At 42.8% G+C, this 26,117-nt stretch overlaps 2 protein-coding genes across 3 annotated transcripts in view; one reads left to right on the top strand and one right to left on the bottom strand.

The window, feature by feature from the left end:
- LANCL2 (LanC like 2) overlaps positions 1-11,416 on the top strand; it is a 33,065-nt gene extending 21,649 nt beyond the window's left edge. Inside the window, exons 6-9 of the mRNA XM_039548225.1 lie at positions 630-812; positions 3,027-3,203; positions 6,457-6,529; positions 8,282-11,416. Coding sequence (XP_039404159.1) covers positions 630-812; positions 3,027-3,203; positions 6,457-6,529; positions 8,282-8,397 — 549 coding nt within the window. The 3' untranslated portion in view covers positions 8,398-11,416. The remainder of the gene's footprint in view (positions 1-629; positions 813-3,026; positions 3,204-6,456; positions 6,530-8,281) is intronic.
- Positions 11,417-13,951: 2,535 nt separating this feature from the next.
- The window catches only part of VOPP1 (VOPP1 WW domain binding protein), a 64,044-nt gene continuing 51,878 nt past the window's right edge, over positions 13,952-26,117 (bottom strand). The window contains exons 3-6 of one of the 2 annotated variants that reach the window (XR_005601378.1): positions 20,681-20,758; positions 18,548-18,684; positions 15,657-16,274; positions 13,952-14,763 (exon numbers count right to left, since the gene is read on the bottom strand). Coding sequence is in view for 1 of the 2 variants with exons in the window: in XM_039548226.1 (XP_039404160.1) it covers positions 16,093-16,274; positions 18,548-18,684; positions 20,681-20,758 (397 nt within the window). In the remaining variant the exon portion in view is untranslated. Of the gene's footprint in view, positions 16,275-18,547; positions 18,685-20,680; positions 20,759-26,117 lie in introns of both variants that reach the window. The other variant, XM_039548226.1, reaches the window with a different exon arrangement.

The following is a 26,117-nucleotide window of genomic DNA, read 5'->3' as shown; positions in this document are numbered from 1 at the left end:
AAAGCTAGGAAGACAATTCCTAAGAGCAATTGAAGGATGAGTTTGTAGTACAAAGATGTTTAGATATCGGGTGAGGTAGCTATTGCTTCTGAAATTGGAAATGCAGATTTATGGCCCATAGCTTCAGGGAGCTTTGTTTATGATGGAAAACTTTGACCTTCATAAACCTCTACCAGGTATGCTGCTATATGCACTTTCCTTCATTTGTTGGGAAGTAGTTATTTTTAAAACAAAATGAGTAACCCAGGATGTCGGAGTGTGTATTGTGAGCACCATATCTACAAAACTGTCTTTCTTCTGTAAGTGTTCTCCATATTTTAAGTTACAAAGAGCCGTCTGGGAGTCTTCATACTCTGTTCCCAGTTCTTTAGTAGTCTTTCTGTGTCACCTCCATTAAGACAGGCAACAACTTGGTGCCCCAATTTCTTTGTAATAACTGTAAAAATGCTCTTCACAAGGGTATAATAAGCAGGCATTAATTAAATCTCTAGGATGTGAGTCACAGTATTTGGATCAAGGGCACGTATGTAGGATGATTGAAAACAGATTGTAGAATTAAGTGTTGATACACAATTTGTTACTACTTCTGTTGATGTGTTTAGTGATGTTTATTTTAATGTTTTCTTCAGCCAATTGCAAATGTGGACCAGGAGACCTTGGCAGAGCTGGTGAAGCCAAGCATTGACTACGTGCGTCATAAAAAATTCCGGTCTGGGAATTACCCGTCATCACTCAGCAATGAGACTGACAGACTGGTTCACTGGTGCCATGGTGCCCCCGGAGTCATCCACATGCTCATGCAAGCATATAAGGTGAATCATTCTGTCTTCATAGATTTCACAGATTCACTGAGTATTCTGGGTTGGATGAAACCCACAACCTTGGTGTAAGCTCTAACACACTTAGATATGTATATATACCTCTATCTTTGCAGAGAGACTTGTATGCAGGCCTGTTAGATTGCAAGGCTTTAGTTCAGTATCTTTCTAGATCTAGGCTTTTAAACAAAAACCCCAGGTTAGACATCTAAAAACTTCAGAATACCTACATTGGTATGTTTGTAAAGAGAAAATAAGTGGGTAAAATTGCTTCTCAGGGCACTAGTTACTAGGTTTTCTTGGGAAAGGGACATATAATTAATCAATTTGGCATCAGAGTCCTGGGTGGGAGAATATTGACCTATCTTCATCCCTAGAGTTTTAACAATTATGTTGGTTTTCAAAAGTGTAGGTTTGTGTGCCTTGCCAAAGAATGTCTTCCATAAATTATTCGTTTGTTAAGATATAACTCGAGAACTTAATGTCAGAGCCAAGATCCCAGGCCTCTTCTAGAGCACAAATAAAACAGCTGAGCTACCACAAGCCTGCTGCCTGCCCTTCTCCATTCTTAACTAGGTTTGCTACCTGTCTTCTTGTGTGCTTCTGATTTGCATGACATTTGAAAGTATGCCATTTAATTAAATTTATGCAAATCGATTCTTGCTTTTGACAGCCCTCCTTGACAGATTCCCTGGTTGGCATCTGGGTGGGCTGATGAAAAGCAGGCTTGGTTTATGGAATAATTACTCATGCTGCTACCTGAAATGTGAACTGTAAATTTCTTAAAGCATTGCTGCATGTAGCAGCGGTCACAGTTGCTTTTTCTTTGGCCTGTGGTAGGAGATTGACTTAACACTTCTCCACTCTCTACTTCTTTGTCAATGTGATGCTTTCCCCAACACAAAATGTTTTGCAGGAAGTAGGAGGGATAGGACCAAGTTCTGATTTGCAGTCTCCTTTTTGGCCTCTTTTTATGTTTAAGGTGATGAAACCTAAAACATTTTTCTATTACTCTTTATATTCCTCTTTTTGAAGCACTGAAAGAAAAAAATCAGAGTGTGTTTTGCTGGCTATGCTTTTGTACCAGGCACCGGGACTTGTGATAAGAGACAGCAGTGTTTGTCCTGGAAATCAAGTACTGCTGCCTGGCCTTAATTCAAAATGTTACGGCTAAGTAGCTGGCAAACCCTGATCAGAGAGAGCCACTTCCTTTATCAAGCTTCTGAATTTAAGAGTCTTGCATGTTAGTTGCTGCTATTGCCTTATTAAATAGTTTGACAGGGGATGCCATCTCCAGAGGATTAAGTCCGCAGTAGAGCATCAGGTTTGTTGTTGGGGTTTTTTGGTAGGTTTTTTTTGGTGGTGGTGGTGTGGGGTTTTGTTTGTTTGTTGATCTGTAAAGTGACTTAGGTAAAGGTCAGCAACAAAGTGGCTTTATAAAGGTGGAATTCTGGTGGTAATCAGCTAAATTACTTGCTTTTGTTTGCTTCTTTCTGGATGGGCTCTCTATGTTTAAGTGCATTTCAGTTGCAATAAACTTTGCAAAATTGTTCCTTTGCTCAAACTGGCTACTGCTTCTGAGTATATACTATACTGATAAACTAATACAAGTACTCATAAAGGCAATGTATGGTTCCTGCTTGTACATGTGACAGAGATGTACATGCAGGAACCCTACGTTGCCTTTATGAGTACTTGTATAGGAAGAGATATTCTTGTGCATTTTTGGCATGGAATTGAAGGCAGACAGTGAGTAATCAGGAAGAATTAGTCATGAAGACCAGGACCTAGCAATTTAGGACTAGATTTGATATCCAGTATTCCATTTTACATTTCTTGGAGGCAGCATCACATTTCTGTGTTTCCAGATTCTGGTTTGGGAATAGAAAATGAAGAAAACAGGACCACAAACCCTTCAAATAGATTGTAGGCTTTAGAATGAAAGACCTTGAACTTGAGTTTTTTCTTTGGGGTCCTGATTACAGAAACAAAAACCTGAAAAGTTTTTTCTTTTAGCATGCAGGGAAAGGAGAAACAACTTAGTAAGAAAAGAAAGGCAAGTCTATGAGGAATGGATTATTAAAATTCAAAATAAATTTTATATGGAAAAACCCCACACAACAGTAAAACATCCCTCAGGGACATCTTCCTTTTGTTTTCATTAGTACTTCAATTGATGTGTGTTTATTCTCTGTTTTTATTCCACAGACTTTTAAAGAGGATAAATACTTGAAAGATGCTATGGATTGCAGCGATGTCATCTGGCAGAGAGGTTTACTGAGAAAAGGGTACGGGATCTGCCATGGTACTGCTGGCAATGGCTACTCCTTCTTGTCTCTCTATAACCTAACTCAGGACAGAAAGTACCTCTACCGAGCCTGCAAGGTGAGCTCTGCAGCATCCCAGCAAAATCGCTGTTCCCTTTCACATGCCAGTGCCCATGCAAGGGTAAACTGGGGTGGGAGTGGGCTGATGTGCACTGGGGCTGGCTGGGACCTTGGGTAGGATAACAGGGCCCGCCACTTGCTCCATTTACTCACATTTTGACTGGACAACTTCAGCTGTGCATGTGGGGCAAGCACTGTGTTAAGAAGCAGAGTGAAACACACAAATGTTCTGTAAGAGGGGAGGGACTAAATGTATTCAGAAGAAAAGAAGAGCCTGAAAATTAGCCTGCCTGAACAATAACAGAGTGATGTTATGTGGTGCTAATTATTCCACTGAGAGATCCACTGTCCTCCTCAGGTCCTCAAGCAATACTGTTTGTAGTCTTTTGTAATTATTTGTTTTCAGAGCCTGTTTGGGGCTTTTAGAGCTCTGAATTGCAGTTACTGAATTGCTCACTTAGAGTTTTTTTTATTAATACAAATTGCAGAGAAAGACACACTCAGAATTTTTCCACTGAAATTGTCCAAGTTCTGCTATCAGCTCTTGACTGTGCTAGCAGTTACTGAAGGAGAAGGACTTTCTCTGCCTGTTTCCTTGCCTTGGAAGACTTTGGTTTGGTTTGTTGGGTTTTTTTTTCCAGTTTAATTCACTGACATGAGGTTTCACATTGTGTACACAGCTATTTAGCTGAGGCCTTTTACAAAATATTGCAAATGAAATTTTACAAGTTGCTTCCTAGGTGCTTTTTAGTGAATATTGGCCATACGTAAAATTATTGTATTCATCTCTGCAGTCAGCCTGTCCTCTGTCAGCAGAGCTTTAGAAAGCTGCTGCTTGTCTCACATTTACCAAAGCATCATGCTATGAGGACACCTGTAGACATACCTGCATCCTAGAGATTGAAATAAAACCCTAGTAGTCCCACAGTGAATGTATGACTTTGTTACGCTGGAGTCACCCACTGCTGATGCATGAGCCACAGCATCCTGCATGCATTACTGGCAGCACAGCTGTCAACTCTCCCGGCCATCCTCCACGCTAGCACACCTTCTGCAGCTCTGTGCAGCATTGGCAGCTCCTCTTGGTGCTGCATTTCTGGCCCAAGAGAGCCCTGATATTTGTCCACGCCAAGCTAGAGAAAACCAAACGTATCTGTCTCAAAGCCAGAAAAAAGAGTTATATACTTGAAATACCTTTAAGAAGGAGGCTGTGGGGCAGTGCCCAAACACTGTTTGCTGAAGGTGCCTGGCATAGTCAGGCAGCATATTTGCAGCCACTCTGCTGCTTCACATCTCCAGCATCCCCTTGTAGGGGAACTCTTGAAACAGGCAGAGGAATTTGCTTGTCTGGCATTTTTGAAATTTTTTCTTTCTGAGACGGAGTGTGCAGGGAAGCAAACATGCAGTTATGCTGGTACCTAGAGGCATGTAACTGAGAGAACTAGATGGCTCCCCTCCCAGGGGTGCTTCTTCACACCAAAAACATCAGGCTCAGGGGCAAGAGTCTTGCCCGGAATCCCTGGTTACCTCATGGAAGCCATGAAATTGTTTCACAAATGACAAAAACTTGAATAGAGGAGACCCCTGTTTTGTGCTTCACACCTTCACGGCTTTTCTCTCAGATTATCAGACAGGCTCCCAGGAGGCTGAGGCACTTCTAGCTGGCCTATCTGTAAGAGGAGAGAGGGGCTGTGACATCCGGGGCTCCAGGCAACACAGCATTGAGCCCTGTGCTGTTCAGCCTTGTGATTGCCATTGTCCGGGGCAAGTATGCCCAGTCTGTGTGACAAATAATGTCAGATGTCTTCCTAAGATTTTTTTCTTCCCCTCTTTCTCCCCCCCCCCCGCCTCAGTTAAACAAAGATGCTGTGCCTTACAGGATCTGGGTTGTGCTGAAGCTATGAACTTGCAAATGATTGTTGTGCTTCAGTAGCCTAGGGTGCATTTTAAAAATTTCTGTTGCAGTTCCCAGGCCAGAAGTAATAATAAAGTCTAGTATGCAATCAGATGTGGATGTTGGAAGAATTGATTGTAGCTTAGAAACATGCCATAAACATGTTTGGTTCTCACATTTAAAACAGGATATATGGGAGAATTAAACCGTAGTTTGAAGATTTATATGTAGAGGGGGCCCAAAAATGTTTAATCAGTTCTCAATAACAGTGTGAATCACATTGTTTGTGTTTGTGGTTTTTCCTTGTGTTTCCTGAAGACACTCACACACATGCACATACCTCTATCAAGAGAAGAGAAATTCATCCCCCGCTAAATATTTAAACAGAATGGAGTGGGGTGGGAAGGAAGAGAGGAGATGCCACCCATATCTTTCTAATGAAAGAGCAATGGCTCTGGGATCAAGCTTACATCCCATAGAGCTCCAACTCCAGGGCTGGGGCACCCTCTAGTTAGGCTGACATGTTTGCTAGCAGGTTGCCCAAATTGCAGGGAGCAGAGAGAGACCTCTCAGTTGTTTGCTTTGCAGGAGTCTATGCACTGTGTTTTGAACAAGCAGTGGTTTGCGTCCCAGCACAGAAATGCCAGGGGAACTTGTGCCCCCCTTATGCTCTGGGGAGCCATACAGGGGAAGTAGCTGGTTGTTACTGAATTGATCCAGGTGTGGTTCATAAGTCACGTGTGTCCAGTGTAGCAGCTGCAGCAGTGTTGGTCAAACGTGAGAAAGACACTGTTAACTCTTCTTAATGGTAACCCATCTTCTGCAACAAAATATTGATGACCATAGTTGTCTAGCTGTATTTATAATGCTTTTTCATAAGGCTTGGGGAGAGCAAATAAATAAAAATAATTAATGGCAGCTGAAGATTTAATCTCTAAATTGGTGCATAGAGATGAAAGAAAACCAAAATGCAATTAAGAGCTGTGAGTCCTGAGTTTGTGGATAAATTAAGCACCAAGAGAGATAAGAAACTGATACAATATTAGTAAAATTTTGACTGAGTATATCTGTTCTTACAGCATTTTTCATTGGTATGTAGCAGGGTTGATTTACAAAAAGCAGATGTTTACCCCACTTTTTTTTCATTGTTATGAAACTGAAACACTATGTAAATGCATATTTTAAAACCTGGTTGTGGCCTTGTCATGGTTGAAGGAGGAAAAATTGATCTCAGTGATTTATGTGTTGTGTGTCTGCTTACACTGCTTCACATTTTGTACCTATTAATGATATTCAGATACTCAAGCTTGCATTTAGCAGTCTTAAATAAAAATATATTTTTTAATGTGTTCCCCAGTTTGCTGAATGGTGTTTGGAGTATGGTGCACATGGATGTCGTATTCCTGACCGACCTTATTCCCTCTTTGAAGGTAAAGTGATGGTGTTGCAAATGGTTTTGTACTACAGGAAAGAGGGGCATCCTTGCAATTTTGGCACATGCATAGGAGTTGGGAAGTCTTTGGTGGGTTCCTCCACTATTAAACCCCCCCACCATCACCTCTGGCTAAAAGAAGGCACGGGGGCAGGGGGTAGAAAAGGACCAAGAAAAATCATTCACAATCACAACTTTCATTCCTCGTTGCATTTCAGCAGTTTAAATGTAAAATCAGTGCCAGTGTTACTCCAGAATAAAATTCTGCTGTGCTGATGCACTTGGTTTAAAGCAAAGAGAAGTCCAGGCAACAGCTCTGTCACAGGTGGTTTTTCAGAGGGACTGGGCAGAGAAGCAGCCGTGGGCAGGGCGTCTCAAACTAGTTGCTGCCTGTCAGAACTAGGCCTTCTCTGCTGCCATACTTGACCAAGGACAAGGTAGTTTTAGTATGACCCCAAATAACTTGAACAGGAAAGCAATGCAGAGTTCTTAGGAGCTTATCTGTAAGTTCCAAGATGTTACTAGATACTTTCCTAGAGCTTTGTGGTTTTTTATTTGTAGCTTATTTTCTATTCCGTGTACCACCCTTTTACAGAATCAGTAGCAAGGAATTACAGATCCAAGTGGGACTTAAGGTAGCGGCGCGGCTGCGCCATGAACAACAAGCCTCGTGCGCCACCTGCCGCTGGTACTTGAAATTACAGCATCCGAGCAGGGATATTTGCAAATAAACAATGCAGGGCGTGAACGAACACGAGAGAGCAGGAGTTACATGCAGCCCTTCTAAATACAGAGTTATTTTCTTAATGCTGAAAGGAGAAAAGCATAAGTATTCTTATTCCTGAGAGCACCCTTGCATGCTCTTGTAGGGAGGGGAAAAAAGCAAGCATACAGTCTGTTGTATAAAAGCTTTGAAATTTGTTGAGAAGGTGAAACAGTGCCAACAGCAGGATGATTTGTGCTTTAACGCTGATTACAGCTTTTATTTTAGTTTTTAATTGTCTGGATTTTTAAAATAAAAATCGAAAAGTCTCATATTTGAGATGAAAAAAAGTCTTAATTTTGGCCTTTCTTTGTTTTTGTAGCCAAAATTTTGCTTGCAGTTGTCCAATACTGCCTGTACATGCATGCTTTGAACAGAAGTTGCATGTGCATCTTATGAGATTGTTCTAATTGTTTTGTTTCCATCAGATGCTGTAATATAGAAAGGTTCCTTTATTTGTGGATAGCTGATTATAAAATAGGATTTTAGCTTGATCATAAAATGGAGCTTGTATTTGTATGATTTCCTTGCTGTGCTTCCCTTGTCTGTCACCTTACGAGTTCTGTTGGGTAATGCACTTTGGGCTCTGGATGACCTCTTCATGAATAGTGAGGAAATGAATCTGTACTTCACAAGTATAATAAAGTTTTGGCTTTTTCTTTTAACCAGAGAAATGATAAGCAAGAGCTGCTCAAATTATGAAGGACAGTCCAAACCTGGATTAACTTTCTCTTAACTTGAAGTAGCACTGAGGTTCTTCAGTTGACAAGATGTTAGCAGAGACATCTTGGTTCTTGCCTTTGATCTTTTCAAATAAAACTTGGTTTCCTGAGCAAAGTTCATCTGAACTTGCCTTTCCATGGGGCCTAAATTCACGTCTTTAAAAGAAGATCCTAGTAAGAGAGGTGTTCAAATGGATGCTGTTGCCTTTGCTGTCAGTCGTGCTATTTTAATGTGCACAAAGATCTCTTTCTCATTATGTTTTAGGCATGGCTGGAGCTATTCACTTCCTCTCAGACATTTCAGTACCGGAGACTTCCCAGTTTCCAGCGTTTGAACTTAGACTTCAAAGGAGGGAAAACAAAGTGGAACAGGATGGCTAAAACCATCATTTTGAAAAGAAACTGATGCCAAAAGAGATGAGACTGTTTAGTGCCTCTGATAGGTAACCAACTCGACGCTGAACCGACAGATGGATAAAGCCCTTTTCTCACCCCTCCTGCCCCAAAGGACCATGAAGTCATTAGAGCATGAACAGGAGAAGCCACACTTAAGTTCTGTTAAAGTGACACCTTCAGATGTAGGACCGGAGAAGTCAAGTTTTGAACTTTCTCTTTTCTGTTGTATTTGTCTTCTTTAGGTCTTTGCCATGCTCTGCACGTTTATTGGTGTTGTGTGTTGATCCAAGTCTTTTGTTGTTAGCAAAAAGCTGGTCTCCGTGTGAATCTCTGTCCTGTACCTTCTTGCATGATTCACAAGAGCAGTGTTGCTTTCTGCAGCGTGGTTACCCGCAGATAGAGTTTGTTGCAGGACGGTGCACAGCTTCACTGGTGTGCTGGCAGCTCTAAAAAGGGATGAGAAACGTTTCTATGTTCATTTTTTTCCTGCCTTTTTCTCCACAGTCCTTACAAGCTAAGCTGGTGGAGCTCAGCCTGTTTTGATGAAGAGGCATGAGGCCATTTCTGTTTTCAGAAACTTAGCAGGTTGGAAGGGACCTGGCTTTTCTTCTGCTGCTGTTGTGGGAGGCTTCTTTGAAAGTCTGAAAGAGAGGCTTCCTTTGATACTTGCAGCTGGTTAGTGTGTTAGGTGGAGATGCTTCTCCCCACTGCTGCAAAGCCCCATCCCATGCCATGACCTTACACTGCAGGTGGAGTCACTTGGACTAAGCTCCCTCTGCCACCAACAGCAGAGCCTGGACAGCATAACTGCTTCTCCTTTCCTCGACCTGGATTTGGAATAAACCTGTCCTGCAGCATCTCATATACAGATGAGCAAGGGAGGGCGCCAGGGCAAGTTTCTCATGTAGGTAGCTTAGGATGGTTGTTACTTTGGAACCAAGGCAGTGATTTGTTCTGGGCTCTCCCCTCCCATGTAGCAGTACAGGAGTGATAAATACCAGCTGCTTGTGCAGGCTGCAGAGGATTATTGAGCAATATGAAGCCATTGCTAGCAGCTAGAATTGAAGTATATTTCACCTTAAAATCCACACAGAAAAAGCTCTTTTCCTGTAGTCTTAACTGCTGCTAGTGCTTTGCTTCCCCGTGTAGTGTGGTGGGGTTGTGAAATAGTAGACCTGCCTCCAGGTGCTCATGAATATCAGGCCATTGGTTTGGGAGAAGTGGGACATACTCTGAGTACTCTTGGAGCAGGTCTGTGTGTCCAGGTAGTACCCAAGTGTCACGTACTCTCAGTCGCTCAGGCTCTGTGGTCATCCTTCCCCCAGGTCTCCCTGTGCTCTGTCATTCCAGGCGCTGATTTTAATTGGTATCTTCTGTTGGGTGCGAGTGTGGCAGATGGCAGAGTTTGACCTTTTGGGCACACGTCAGGATATCTGTGACCTGTGGGCCATCTGCTGAGCTCCAGTGTCTGCAGTTGTGCTTGGAGATGAATTGTTGCTCCTGCATAAATCTTTCTGGATTTGTCACCTTGCAGGTGACTTCCTTGAGTGCGTTACAGTGTCTGTTGCCAAATCCGTTGGGATGTTAATAATTTCTCCATTCAGTTCTGTTGGACAACAGCAGCAGTGTCAGTGCAGGAATGGCTTAATGTCACAGTGTAGCAGTTTGTCTGCTGGTTTTTCAGGTAGGATTAAAACATGGGAGCAGCAGAAGAGACTTTTCCACCCTTCTGGCAAAGGGGGCAGAAGGTGAGGTGAGAGCAACAAACCCAGCTGCATCTCTACAGCCAGGGATGGGGGAAAATGCTGAAAGGCAGTGGGAATGGGGAATGCTGCATGGCTGAAGCAAACAGAAGCAGAGCAGCAGAAAGTGAGGAACAGAGGGAGTTACTAATGTGAGGGATCAGTGAGGAACAGGAAGAGCTGGTCACAGAGGCAATGCACAATGTACCAGCAGAGACCATCTCGATGAGAGATTCCTCCATGCCAAGAATGCCAAGGGCTAACTGTGTTTCTTTCTTCAGCCGGTGGATCCCTGATCATGCCCATAGATAAGCCAAGAAGGAAACTTTCCCAGGGTGAAGTCTCAGAGAAATACTAACAAAGGAGGTAGACGCCAGCTCTGATGCTGTTTCACATCACCCCCCACCTCTCTGTTCCTTCCCCTCCACTGTGGCTGCAGAGCATGTTGGGTGTGTTAACAGGGAAAGGGCTCACCACATTTACAGGAACTGCCTGCAAACAGACAGAAGCCATTGGCCCTCCTGACAAATCCCATGCCTCTGTTGTACAGACTGTGTAATGAGGGGGTCACCTGGCAGGTTTTTTTGTTCAGTAATTATATGCACATTGGCCTTGGCTACCCTGCTTGGAATGGCTCCTGTGGGAGGTGATTTTGGCTGGCCAGAGCCTAAAGGGAATTAAAGCCTGCTAGTTTTAAAAATACATAGGTAGATACACACTTGGAACAGCTTAATGCTGAGCAGATCCCCAGGATGCTGGAGTGTACCTGTCAAGATAATGAGCAAGTCAGCGACCTGCTCTTTCTGTACCATAGCCAGCCTTCTGCCGTGGTGGGGCCTAGCAGGCCTGGCACCATCTTTCTCTGCAGAATCCTCTCAGAACTGAGAAAGACTGGAAAAGTATCGAGCAGGGAAGTGTCTGACAGTGCATCTGCCTCGTCTTCCTGACGTGACTTTCCCCATGGCTTCTCCTTTCTGTTCGTCACAGCGTTGTGATATCTAGGTGGCCCATTAAGGAAAGATACGGTGTGAAGGTGAAAAAGTGCATTTCACCAAGGCAATGTCTTCAAAAATGACATCAAACTACCAATGTAGAAAATGTCTTAATATTCCCTGCTTTGCTTTGTCTGTGTGTGTAGTCCATCTGTTGCAAAAAGCAGTAGTGTTAAAAATGGAAATGCTCTTTGGGCAGAAAAAGAGGAAAAAAATGCTGATGTTTTGTTCTTTGGCTTTATTAGTAAAGATCAAGCTATGTGGTGGTAATTTGTGTGAGTCTGGTTTTTTCTTCATTGTGGTTCTTCCTTCCCTCCAGCACTGTGGTGATAGCTGTCCCACTGATCTGACTGCTGAGCTGCTTCCCCATCTCAGTCCTGCAGGATGAAACACATGCTAGAAAGAGGGCTGATTGCTTTTTTGTAACCTTCACATTTTCCTAGCACTGCAGGTGCCTTTCCTGCTGCTGCTCAAGGGTGATTTTTAGTGTAAAAAAGCCCTGCTTTCCTTTGTGGCCACACAGGTCCTGTTGAAGAGTTTGCAGCTAAAGCCTGACTCAGGACGAGCTGGTTTTTAAAACATGTGTGAAATCTCTATGTGCAGCTGACCAACAGCCGTTTCGCAGCTTTGAGGAAGTTTGAAATGTTCCTCTAGCTATGCTTTAACAGAAGGGAACATCAAGTATGCTGCAAGCAAGGGGAAGTATTTCTGTTTCACAGGGCCCTTTGTGCCACTCATGGCCATCTTGGCCACTGAGAGAAACTGCTGCTTTTTTGGATTAAGAGGATCAGTTCTGTTCTGTAGATAATCTGTACAAATTCAGTGTAGGTGCATAACTGCCTTGGGGCTTTTCTAGCACAGCAGATCTCTGTAACATGTAAATAGCATATGAGAGACACGTGGGAAGTACGTGTGCTGTGTATCCCCTCATAGCCAGGCAGCACCGAGCTGAGCCCTGCCCAGGAGGGTGCTTGATGCAGCAGCCTTTCCTGGTGAAAGTGTTCATTTTTTTTCCCATTTGTTTCCATTGGTTTCATGTCAATTCAGACTCAGGGCCAGTGTGATTTGTGCACAGGGACCTGACTTTAAACCACTGCTTCTCCTTGACATCTGCAAGTGGATTGTGGTAAATCCAGCTTGTAGCTATTAGATAAGATAGGGTTAGGCAGCAGGAGAGAAACAGTGGGACAGGTAGAGATACATCCATCCTTGTGATTTCTCTCACTAAATAAAGCTAAAGTAACAGATTTGTGCAGGAAGGCAGGGCTGCTTGTCACTGTTCCCGCTGCTTCCTCTGCTGTCCCCTTCACCTTGCAGCACATGGCAGCTTGGAACAGTGGCTTCCAGTTGCACCTCTCATCTTTAATTGCCTTATTATCTAGCAGTTGCTTTGTAAAAGCTGTCCTTTGCTGGATTTTCCCCTGCATGGTGTCTCCGTAGTCATTTCCCTGTCAAATAGTACAAACTGTAAGGCAGTTCAGCTCCTGGTGACAGGGCATCAGAGGGGAGGGCTCCCACAGCCACAGGGCCTAAAAAGGCATCCCTGGCTCACCTACCCAATTAGCAATGTTAGATCAGAAAAAGAAAAATGAAAGAAAATAGGCTTCACTATCTGCAAAAGTGTTGTGGCTTCTTGGCTGACCTGTGTGCCAAGAAGTGACATTTTGGATATATGCATATAAAGCTAACCTTTCTGACGTTTTGGAGCTGCATATTTATAAATCAGGGAAGAAAGAATACATCCTTTGCTTCTTCACATGATCTGAATACCTTTTTGGAAAATACAGGCCCAGCTGTTTGTTGTCACAGCAGTGTAAGCTGTCACAGAAGCTTCAAAGAAAAAGAAAAACACTCACAAACCCTGAAAAGTTGTCACTACAGTATCACTTCCCGAAGTGGTGAAGCACAGGTTCCACCAGAGCTCTGGGCAAGGTGTACCAATAGTCCCTTGGGGTGTCTTTTCTCATAAAGCAGCATAGCTGGAGATTTCAGCAGAAGGGCACTGACTCCCTTCTCCTCCTCCCTGCTGCCAGCTCACAGCAGCAGAGACCTCAAAGGTGTCCTTCCCTGCCTGGTCCCTGCCTCCTCAGAGGTATACCAGACAAGTTTTGCGGATGCATAACTGAAGAAAGGACCTCAAGGGGTTACATTGTTCATGTTCCTGGCTCCCCACCCAGGTTCAGTGGCTCCCCTAAAGCATCTCCATTCTGGCCAAGCCCTGTCAAGGTGTTTAACCCCCACGGATCAAACCTCACTGCAAGAACCAGGAGACAGATGGGCACAAGACACAAAATCACCGGCCTGAGGTAGAGAGATCTCAAAGGCCAGCGGGGAGTCAGCTGCACACTGGTCCAGTGCCTCTGGAAGGGGCAGGAGAGTGCCCCACACATCCCCCGGGCTCCCAGCTACCACCACCAATCTTACTTTGCAGTCAAGACTCCACCCTGCCTCATCAGCAAGGCACCAAAATCTCTCTTGTGTTTGAGAGAGGATGCAGTAGCTGCACCCAGAGAATCCCAGCAGATAAAGCACCAAACCCCCATGGGGAAGTTCACTTCAGCAAAGCTGCAGCAGCCGGCACCTCCTAGGGCATCACCACTGCCAAGTAAAATCTTGTTGGAATTGGTGAGGCAACTAGAGGAAAGGCATGTAAACAATTTGCAAGTAATGCTTATGGATGCCCATGCAGGTGTTGTGTTTTCAAGAAAAGACCGAGCAAGTTTGCTAGCAGAGAATTCCCTGTGTTGTACAAGGTAGTATCATCCATCAAGACTAGGAAATAAACGAGCCAGACTTCAGGAAAACTTCACCTGAAGTTGAATTTCACTGTACAAAGGCTTCTATTCAATGTGTCCAGGACAATGGACAATGCCAGCTGTCATAGATACATTTCATAATACAAAAGGACTTAACAACATCTACCTACTAACATGAGGTCTGTTGCCATTTCTATTGACAAAAAAAGGTTGGATTTCCTTTTAAAAAATTATTCCGTAAACACAACCATACTGAGTGACATACACAGCTTTTACACTTCAAGTGCATGCTAATTCAGAAAATATATACAGTTGTGATGTGCAGATGGACCTAGTATTCATATATAAAATGTACTTTTTTGTTATCTGAAGTGTGTCCCCCAAGCCTAGACTGCCCACACAGAAGTACTTTGCTTTGTCCCTTATTATGATGCACAGTAAGGGAAAGCCTTGGTTACCATTTCACCCAAGTCAGGTATGCAGGAATGAACTAGGGCTAGCTCTGCTCCAGATGGCTACTAACTCCACCAGCAGAAACAGTCTTTTTTCTGTTAGACAATCATATTCACAGCAAAAGGGATGTTCTGCAAATCCAGCTTGACACCTAGAAACAAGTTCTCAGAAGCCATGGCATGGAACAACAGCACAATAAAGCTTTGATTCCCTGTGCAACACAGGTCTTCAAATTACTCCAAACCACCTCAGTGACCTCTGTGCACTGGCTGGTATGACACAGGAGCATTCACCTGGTACCCAAAAGACCACATTGGACTCCTAACCTTCAGCTATGCTGTTTTTGCAGGTCCTTCAGCAACAGGAGGCAATGGCATCTTCTTTTTGTCACTGCTCAGTGACATGACTCTGAATATGCACAAAGGGAGAAGGTCTCATTAGTACAAAGTCATTTCAGAGCAGCTTCACATTCTTGCTAGACATGGATGGGTGTGAGAGCCCTGAGAGGCAAAGGGGCTTTGTGTTTATTTGAAAGTGTTCATTTGTGGTCACTCAGAGGGTTGGCCATGAGCACTCACAACAAAATGCATGAAGAGCTAAGAGATATTGAAAGCCAAACCATCTGTGCATCAGGTCAAAGAATGCTATTAAGAACCTGTCCCAAAATGTTATTATTTTTCTGACCTAGAGAGGAGGGCAGATTTACACATCTGTCACCTGAAGATTACAGCTTTACTTGGTACACTTTGTGGCAGCAGTAAGACTATAATGAAAGATACTGTTTCTCAGGGACTAAACTCTCATCAACATCAAATGGAGTAAACTTGTACCTATGCTCCCATCCCTTCTTTCTGTAAATATTTTACAATTTAGGGAAGAAAACCTATGTATTTTAGTGTTTCTAACTGTTCTGTCAAGAGGCACAAGTAGCTCTGAGGTTTTAACACCTCCCTCTTGTTGCCAACATCCAGGTCATTGTCTGTTTCATACAATCTCAGCACTGGCAAAACAAGGGAAGCCAAGATGCCAACCACAGAGGCAGAGTGCAGGTGAGAGTCAAGAAACACTCAAGTCCTAGTCCTTAACTTTTTGGATGCATCATTTACAGTAACAACTCCCTCTTTTCTAGGGCACTTGGCAGAGCCCCTGCCATGACTCAACCAACGCTGGTACTCTAGTCACAATGACTTTTATCAGAGCATCTTTCTGTTATACATCAGAACTAAACTGTAAAAGAAAATCATAAAAGCAAAAGATGATAGTCACAATTTCTGGTAAAATCATTGCTCTGCTGTTTCTACCTTTATCCTCTTTCTCTGTAGTTTCCCTTAGATGAGGGCATTTCTGTGGGGTCTTAGGAGGCTGCACATCACCCTGGGGTTGCAAGAACTGCTATCAGTAACCTGCCACAATGCAATTAAAACCTTGATTGAAACAAACTATAAATAAAGAGAAAGACATACAGGTTTTAAATACAGGTTTCCATTAAAAGCATTACAAAGACAACTTCTCTCATTTTGAAGACAAAGAAAAAATCCACTTCTACTAAAAAAAAAAAAGAAAAAAAATTAAAAATCACCCCTTTGCAAGTAATTTTAATGAGGAAAGGTGCAGGGAACGGAAGGGAAGGAGAGAGGACTTGGAGAACTAGCAAGTGTTCAAAAGGGCAGGTGCCCTCCATCTTGGTCATTTTGCAATTGCGCCTTCTCACACAGTCAGGTCAGAGAGCCAGAGTCCTCACGTGGAGGATTTCACCACCTGCTCATAGGGCGGAGGTGGTGTGTTGCAATAGGAAGGTGGGGGTGGGTAAACCGGGTTTCCTTGTGGGGAATTGGGCTGGACATGGAAAGCCATAGCCATGGGATTCATCACAGGTCCTCCTGGATCTGTGTAATACGGCACTCCAGGTTGTTGTGACCCTGAAAGAAAGAAAAGGAAAGAAAAAGTATCAGCAACAGCAGCGGCATCAAGTTGTGCTCTCCCAGGGCCTGTGCTCTGCACACTTGGACAAGGTTTTTCAAAGTGTTCATCAGAGCAAAGACAAGGAGTATCTTTCTCCCTTCCAGAAAAAATCCAGGCTGGCAGGACTGCATTCAGTTCTTCAGATACCACCAGAAAGTTTCAGTTCTGCATCCAATGGAAATCACTTAGTGAAACAAAGGGCACCACTGCCCCAAGCAACTACCATTTGAAAGGGAAAACAGCACCCTCTGTTCAGTTGCCCTGACAGAAAAGCTTCTCTGTCTGCAGAGAGGAGAGGTGTGGGATCCCAGATGGACAAAGGAGTCTCTACTGTGGCCCTGACTCAGGTCTCAGGTCTTACAAAAGGACTTCACATATTATTCTGTGGCATCCTGGATCTGCCGATAAGGCAGAGTGCAGCTCAGATGAATAATTTCCCTCCTAGGTGTCATACAGCTTAGAGGTGAACCTGCATGAAGCAAAGAGCCAAGCTGTAGCCAGTTACTGCTGCCTAACACAATGGGACAAGATTGCTTTGCACAGATTAAATTCAGGAAATGACGTAGGAGCCTGCAGGGACAAGGAGAGGGAATGTATGGCCAAACACAAAATTCCTTGGCTATGACACATAAGGAGTAACAGAGATTGCTGTCGTAAGAACAAAGCTGGTGTGCAACCCTCCTCAGATATCGCAGTGGGTGGTGGAAGATAATGCAACTGAAGTCACAGATTGTCTCCATCTCAAGATGTTAGTTTTCTTCTCTTTCTCTCTGTCTGTTTAAATAAAGATGGACTGGGAAAAAAGTCATGGCTGAGCAACAGGTTTTCTTCTGTGGGTGCCAGTCTGTGTTTCCTATAATGACACAGCTTCTAAGGGATCTTCCCCTTTGGTTCTCCCAGTCAGGCCACCAGAAAAACACTCCCTGCAGATGCTGCTGGGATTGCAGAAGATGCTGCTGCTGTCTCTGCAGGGAATGAGGGAGACAGGCAATGAGCCACATTTTGAGGGCTCCACCTCAACAGTGAATTGGCTACTGGGACCAAATATGGAAGAGTAACTAGTGGAAAATGGGAACTTGCTTGACTACTAATTCTCACTGCTTTTGCTGTTGAATATTTCTAGAATAGTAGAAAAACTAAAACTAAAAAATAAAATAAATGGTGGCGTTAGCTCAGAGCCCAAAACTTTTAAGTGACAGTAATGACAGTCTGGAAGCAGGTGCCATAATCAGGTCATCAAAGAGCTTGTGCTTATTTTATATTTGCCCACAATTTATGTTCCATGAAGCACCACAAAAGAGTAAAATTGTGCTCTAAATTTACATCTGGTGTTTACCAATCAGGCCAAAGACACTCCCTGTTCACATAAACTCAAGGCTATTTTTCAGGCTTAAAAATATTAGTCTGGTTGGATTGGCTCCCCCCCACCTGAAAAATACTCTCTGTTCAGTCAAGGAGAAAAACAGATGCAGAATGGAAGCCCTAAAAAAAACCTCTTAGGATTTAAACAAGGAGGGTGAATAAAGTGTCAGTTTGTGTCTGTAAATTCTTTTTAACCATTTAGACCTAGGAGAGTTCCCAACTGGAACTACCTAACAGAGGGGAAGAAATGACAAACTTAGAAAGCACTTTTGCCAGAGGAGCCCTCACTAGGTAGGTCCTCCTGATGCTCACAGTTGTTACCTACCAGAGAGACAGCAATCAGACTAACAAGGGGGAAAAGAGCACCTTGCCACAGAAAGACTGCAACACGGAACATTGAAGGCAAATCAAAACCAAAATACTTTCAAGACGGCCAGATTGTGGAAGAAAATGCTAGGCTTTCCTTCACCTCTGCCAGATGGTATCAATTGTATTTAAAACTCTTTCTTCATGCGACTGTTGAATTTGGACACCTATCATTTTGTCTACACTGCAAAGGGAGAGCTTGCTAGCCTCCTTCCATGCATGGACACGCAGCTGTAAAGGTATTAGGAACCAAAACAGAAATGGAAGTCCTGTCATCCCATGTTTCAAAACCACTTCTGTACACTGCAGCTGAATTATGCTGTTGGAAAGGCTGAAGACATCATTCACTGCAGGAGGTGGCTGCATGTTTTAGTGCAGTGCAATCCCTTGTACAAATTGCGCAGTTTCCAAAAACCAACGAAACAAAAGCTCAAAACCCACCCTTTTAAAGTGCCTTGACCAAACTAAGAAACCAGTGGAACTGGTATGAGCAGTCTCTGACCTGATGCAGTGTTGACTGGTTGTCTGGTGTAAGACACGTTAAAAGTAGGTTCTTCTACTAATGGAGGAGGGTACATCCGCCTTCGGATAAAGAAACCAGCTCCACAACAGAACAGAACTCCCATCATCAAAAGGAACCTAGGCAAAAAGAAGAGAGAAGTCAAAACCTGCACATTCAAGCAGCATTTAAATCCAGACTGTTCACTGAGAATACGTCAGCCTACAACTTTTAACAGGGTTTCTTAACAAGGTTGCCTCTTAAGAACAGATCTGTCATTTGGGATAGCACTCATGGGACACTTACGGATACATTATGGACATTTTCAGTGATTAGTACTATTGTCAATGTTTTCCGGCATGTAACCCGAAAGTAAAACGCTTTTCAAAAGTTCAGGTTCACGCCTGACCTTGGCCACTGGGATGCAAAACTGAAATTCCAGGTCAGTACAGTTTCAAACCATGCATCTTGGAGGCAGGCCCCAGGCTTAGAGCATCTAGGCTGCTCAGGAGGTTTATGAAGTACAGAGAGGAATACTATTCTGCATTTGCCATTAAAAGAAGAATCTCAGATGTCCTTAAATTAACTCAACATTTTAATTCTGTCTCCCATGGGAAATATGGTAGGTGACACTTAAGCTCACGCCAGAAGACTGACACATTCAGTACTGATGGTGACAAACTTTGCTTTGTGCTTCCTACATGGGATATTACATTTTCAATAAAAAAAGACTCGCCTCCTCTCAGCTCCTTTTCCAACCTAACTAAACTGTCCTCATCATTCCCTTGCCCTGGTGCTGTGGAAACAGGAATATGCAGCAAGGGAACATCAGATTTTGTTCTTCAGACAGCGGCTTTCACTTTGTTTCCTTCATCAGTTATCAGGCACTCCAGTGACTCATGCAAGCTCTTGTAAATATGAATGGCTCTTCTGCCTGTAACTGCCATCTTGTTTCATGGCCTTTTAGTGGAAGACAATGACAACTGTGCTTTTTTGGAAGGGAAGGAAGCTGGCCAGAAGCAAGCCTACACACCATCCTTATCTCCTCTGGAGAATTCCCGGGTGCCTGAGAGGAAGAGTGTGGCACAGCATGGCAGCTAGAGTTATTTCATGCAAAGGGTCAAACCCTGTTCTTGTTTCTACATTAGAAATGAGAGCAGAAGGAGGTTCTTTTTCCCTGAGCCAATATTAATACATTCCCCTTTGGCAGTGTTCCTGCAAAGGATTTTTTTCTGAACAGAAAAACAGAGATTTATGACGTCACCCCAGGGATTGAGATAGAGAGCTCTTCACTTACATCAGTAAGGATTCTACACTGAAATCCCACAGTCAGCTTTGGGAAATCTCTGTATTATAGTATATGTCAGGCTTCTGTTTTTCACTGTTTATTTGTTTCAATTTTGAAGGCTTTTTTTAAATCAGTATTCAAATTCTACATAAAAATACCTGAAATCAGGTTTTCTAGGAGAGCATTTGCTTTCTCTCAACTGTAATGAAATGGTTTTATTCAGGTGCTTTTATAAATTCCACTCCAAAAGGAATTTACCTTATTTTTTCATTATGCATATAACAGTGATTAGTTTAAGCTTTATCCAGATTACTGAGCTGCTAGTTTCACAAGCTCAGTCTTTCTGCCTTCTTTTCCTTTGCTGTCATCTCCAGTGAAATCCTCATAGCCATAAATGTACTTCTCTTCCTTTTTAATTGAAGCCTCAATTCAGCTGGCAAGAATAAATTAAACCCTGCTTAAAAGCACAATCCTCCTTATATGATCCACTTTTAAAACTGAGCGCCCAACAAAAAAGGAAGAATGCTGCTGCTTGGCAGTAGCTGGGACGGGCATAAAGAATTCAGCAACTCTGGATAAAAGTGAAACCTCTGCCTGTACAATGCAGCAGGATGCAAAAGCAGGAAAGATCAACCTGACATGATCAACCTCCTCTTTCAGTGTTTTCTTACTAAATTGGGAGAATTTTATAAGAAAAAAACAAAGTCCTTTCATTTCGATGTACACATAGACCTTACTGCATACTTGCACCTACTGTACTTTAAAATACCATGGCTGCCAATACCCTGATTTAAGTCCAACAAAACAGTCAAGGACAAACACAAAATTCCCAAATGCCCTGGACCTACCAAAAATACCATAGTCGCTGGATAGAGAGAGCTCTTACACAGCATCTTGAGCCACAGCAATCCTCATAGGAGCGACATCTGTGGAGAAATGAAGAGACAGGGCTGTTACAGGACTGGTTTTCACTCAGATTAAAATGTCATCCCCAACCCTGACACCATTCACACCCCCAACCAAAGCATTACTTTAAGAACAGACTACCCTTGGCTGGATAAAGCTGTCAATCATATCCATGGCACAGCTCTATCCCTATTCAGGAATTTTTTGCATGTTATTGAAACTACCTTCCTATATACTTCTATCTCAAACCACCTCAAAAAGACCAAATGTGGTGCTCAATTCTATATAAAAAAGGATGAGTTATAAAGAAAGATGGTATTACTGTGTTTTCTTTCACAGTAAATGAACACTGCAGAACTCCAAGAGCTGTTAGGAGTTTTATTCACTGGAACAGACAAGGATTTCCAGAACAAAACTGCCAGATCACCCTTTCTTTGAAGATCAACAGCTTCCAAGCAGAGAAACCACTGAGTGCAGAGAAAACTCCAATTGTACAATTATTTGCAAATTATATGCCCTTTTTTGCTTCTCAGAAGTTGCACTGGACTGCAACTGCCAACAACTCCCATTGTTAATGCAGCCTTTCCTCTAAAAAACCTCCACACTTCAAATTAATATTTTGTATGCATGGAACATTTTTAAAGGCACCAGTCATTGCAAGCACAAGGTACCGCTTCACTAAAAGCAAGCACATACATTAAGGGCAACCTCTGAACAATTCCTATGGTATCTCTCATTTCCCACACCAATGAAACATATTTAGTAGGGAAAAGGACCGAGGTAACACAGAATCCATGGTATGTTACAGACTTGGATGAAAATCAGCAGATTAACACATCCACATACAAAAAGAGAGGAGGAGGTGACCACAACTGGATTGATCTTTTTAAGGGTGTTTACATCTGTAGGCAGAATGCACATATTTATTTAAGCATATAATCTTGGACAGTTTGCTCAACTGCATGACTGTGCTCCCCTATTTGTATGCAAACTAAAAATGTGTCAATTGAATAACTGTACAGACAATTACACATTTACATGCTCAATTAACAAGGCTTCGCTCAGAAAATACATTGTCACATAGGCTTCAGCCTCTAACTGGGGCTGGAGGAGGATGCTCTATGGATACATATCAGTTGTTTTGCAAGTGAAAACAGTTACATGCTCTTCTGATGACAAGTAAGTAGGATTTATTCAGGCAAGCCGGAGGATCTGACATGATCATCATGGCAAGGTTCATCAATAGACTCAGGCACCCAGTTTGAGACTCAGGCCAAGGAAGTTGCTCAAGCCAAAAGAGAAAACACCCACTTTGCTGTTACTGAATCTGAAAGTGACCCATTTGCAATTTTTCTTCTTTAAAGCTTCCCAAGACCCTGACAACTGCTCATACTCAAAGCTACCAGACCTCATGTAACTACTAACAAGACTTAGCAAGTCAGCATTAACTTCAGTCCCATTGTGGACCAAGAAATTGAGTATTCCTCCATGCTCGCACAGTGGGTCAACTCAACAGGAGCTTTCAAGACATATGTTAAAGTCAAAGACAGATTCAGGTTCCTTACAAAATGGGCTGGAAGCTGCTGCCTTTTGTTACACCAGTGCTCATGGTACCCCTTTGCTCTTCAACATGCCTTTGGTTGGAGCAGTTCATCCATGTGATGGGCACTTGCCCCCTTGGCTGATGCTGCACAGCAAGGATTTTGTTGGGCCAGAAAAGCAGAGAAAAAACAAAACCTATAAATCTAGAAGCCCTTCTTGAGTTCATTAGGACAAAAATAAAAAGAAGGATTTTAGGAATGTGAGCAGTCTTTATCTCTGCCTCCACACACTGGCTCTGTCAGTCCAGACAACCTACATCTGGCCACACACAGGATGGGAAGTGGAGGCAACATTTCCCAGAGCCCCAAGAGCTTCACCTGTAATAAAAACTAAACTAAAACAGAGAGGCCACAGAGGCTGCACACACACCTTCCCCATGCCCACCCTTGCCTTGCTTATTTTGCATCTGTTTTCTCAAGAGCCAGAAGAGATGGGAAATGGCTATTTTAAAATATATAATTATGGTCATTCAAACCACCAAAATTAAAGGAGCATCTGTAGAGGAATATAGTACCTCAATCTATTTTTGATCTTTAAGTTTTCTAGGTTATGAGTCAGCACCATTTTTAAAGTCTCAGTGGCTTAGCTTTCATTCCTGCTAAAGAAGGCTAAAGCACCAGCTGAAAGTCAGAAAGGCTACACTGCTGAATAATTATGAAGCTCCTGACACCACTGACTGACAAACAAACAGGCTATCAAAGAGAAGTTTCAGATGACTGCACTTTCAAATGGTTGAAAACAATGATGCAAAGGATGCAGGAGTCTCTCACCATGGCTCCAATTCCTGGCAGTCAGTAAGCTTTCTGAGCCAGCTCATCCCAGGCTGAGCACTGCATTTGCTGGGTGGATCTGTGAAAGTAAACCAGTACCACACCTCAGAGGGAAATCCCTTTGAGATCTGACACTGGTGACTTTGTCACATTTTACCCATAAAACCAAACAGCTGCTTTATTCTGTGTTCCTGTGAGAATGGACACATGTACCCATATGTAGGAGCCTGGAATCAAGGCTGGAATCAAGGACAATGCCAACCTGCTGTCTGTATTCCCCACCACTTGATAGCAGCACCAAGAAGGACTGGAAGAACGAATGTTCTGTTTGCTGATATGGCCATCAGGCTACAGCAACAACTCTGCTGATCTCTTGTTCTTGATTCAATGCGCTATGGAAAAACAACACAGCTCCTGACAATATCCATCCCAATTACATAACGATTAACTTACTTATAAAAGCCAGATATATTAGCTGGCAAAAGACAACAACAAAATCAGCTTATTAATGGAGTAACATACAAGCTTAAGTATAATCAGTCTTTGGTGTACTATATCTCACTGCCTGATGGCAAATCACAGCAGAATTAAGACCCTGGTTCATTAAAAAAAACCCATAATTAAGCACATACACATATATTTGTTGAATTGGTATGCATTTTCTTTAAATTGCACTCATGCTTTGGCTCTGCTGTACAGGGAAGGACCAGTTGTGCCCGATGCCAGCTGAAGTAGAATGAGCCTTACTATTGATGTGAAGTGAATGGAACCCATCTCAAGAAGACTTCTCTAAAGTCAATTTTCCTCTTTCACAGATCAGTGATGATCCCAAGAACTGCATTTCCCTAGAGCAATGTTCATTTCATTGATCAAAAGTTAACCCATGACACAGGATAAGACACAATTAGTTGCTTTGCTAACCTGCAACTTCACCAAGAATACAACTTAAACTGTCTGCAATGAGATTTATGATTTAGAAGGTACATATTTTCATTCATAATTCAGTGGAGTGAAAGGACTGTATCTGCATGTCCAATGCCTTGAACTGCTGGCACATCAAGGAACTGCTGTGTCACAGATCAAAGTTACAAAGCATGTCAGGTCACAGGGACAAGGTTTTTTTCAAGGTTCACATTTAAATCATGGCACTGAACTTCCTTCCTTTACGGACAAGCAAAGGAGAGAGTTTCACATAAAGGTACATGGTATGATCCAAGCCCTACAAACCAACACTTCACTTGCATGTGTTCTGTGGATAATAGCTGTTCAGTGAAATGGTCCAACAGCTCTTTTCCAATTACACGTGCCTCTACACAGTTTAACAAGTCCCTCTCAGTAGAGCTGCTGCAGCAAAGAGCTGCATTGCCTACCACCACCACCACGTCTTTGACATCCAAGCTGTAGTTTTCTTAGGTTTTTTCTCTAGATGTTTTGCATCATATGGGCCAAAACCTGATTTAACTTTTAAGATATTTGATTAGTAATGTATTTTGGAAGAGTAAAACAAAACCTAAATTGTTAATCCACATGTAAAGGCAGAAACCCTACTGCAGACACAGAGACAGAGACTGAGAGGGTGAAATAAAACCACAACCCCACCTCAACAACCAGATACAGTAAACTGCATGATCTCTAACCACTGTTCTGAAGACAAGCCTGACACGAATACCAAAAAAAGGCTGCATACCAGTCATAGGTTAAATGATTGCTGCACATATCTGTAAATTCTATGATACAAACTGGGATCCATTGAACACAAGAAGCACTGGCAGTTTTGGAGCAGGGGGCAAGAAAACTAAAGGGAGTCAGGGGGCTGTGTAAATGAAAATATAGCAGTAAACCAAAACTCAGAACACAAAGGAAAAATTTGGGGGGGCTGATAGTAGCATTAGATGAAGCTGAGGAAGAGCCAGATGCTGCCCTAATACTGTCAGGGGCAAAAGACCAGAAGCAGTCCTCGTAAGAACTGTACGGGATGAACTGCTGAGGCTGGGTCACCTCCAGGCTGATCCAGTGCTGAGCTCTCAAAGTCAGAAGGTTCAGGTCTGCTCCCATTGAACAGATGACAGCAGACAGCTGAAGTGTGCATATGTATTTACTTGTTCTAGGACAAAAACGTTTTAAAAATAAAATAATCTAATCTGCTTGCAACTCAGCTGCCAGGATACAATGATGCTGAACAGAGAAGAAACAAATAAGCCTTGAAACAAAAAGAAAAAGCAGGCAACCACCACAAAGTGACTAGCAGAAACAATTCTGATAAAGCTCTGAGTCGTGGCAGTGCTATCAATGAGCAGTGATGTCACTGAGGCACACTGCCCTGATAGATGAAGAATTGGGAAGATCAATTGCAGGCGTACCATGTAATTGAGAAAGAGTTCTTTTTCTATCACGTTTACTTAAACTTTTATTAATTTCAGACATTCTGTAAATGCATTTCCATCTTTCCATAAAAAGCCATCTTCAAAGCAAACCCCTTGCCTGTACTGCTGTCTAAGGAAAGACATGGGGAAGACCACTGCACAATGGAGGGGTTATCCCAAGGAATCTGTTTTGCTACAGGTGCCCACAGAACATGGAAATTGAAACACAGAGTCCAATTCTGCACTCAGGAGTCCCACCTAAGTAACCATTTTTGAGTCCAAAGTGGTTTAATCTCTCTCCAGAAAGATGCTGCAACACAAAGGCCCCATCCTTCCACTGGCATTCACTCAAGTGCTTGAGGAGCAGTAAGACAGGCAAGGTCTTTAGCTGGTGGAGCAGAGTCATAGGCAAGATCTGCAGTCCAGCCTTGGTCTTAGGGTTGATTGTGTCTCCTTGGCATGTACACGGCCTAATTTTCAGCAGACACAACACCACAGTCACCTGCAGTTACAAGTTCTCAGCACCCAAAAGCATTTATCTTCTTATAAATAGCAAAGGTGATCTCTCAGCATATGCAATAATAGTGCCTTGTAAAACATAGGTCTGATAAATATGAATAGATAAGTTTATTATAGTAAATACA

The sequence above is a fragment of the Corvus cornix genome, chromosome 2 (assembly GCF_000738735.6).
Source record: "Corvus cornix cornix isolate S_Up_H32 chromosome 2, ASM73873v5, whole genome shotgun sequence".
NCBI classification, from domain to species: domain Eukaryota; kingdom Metazoa; phylum Chordata; class Aves; order Passeriformes; family Corvidae; genus Corvus; species Corvus cornix.
The sequence above is the reverse complement of the archived record's forward strand: the minus strand, read 5'-3'. Positions and strand labels throughout refer to the sequence as shown.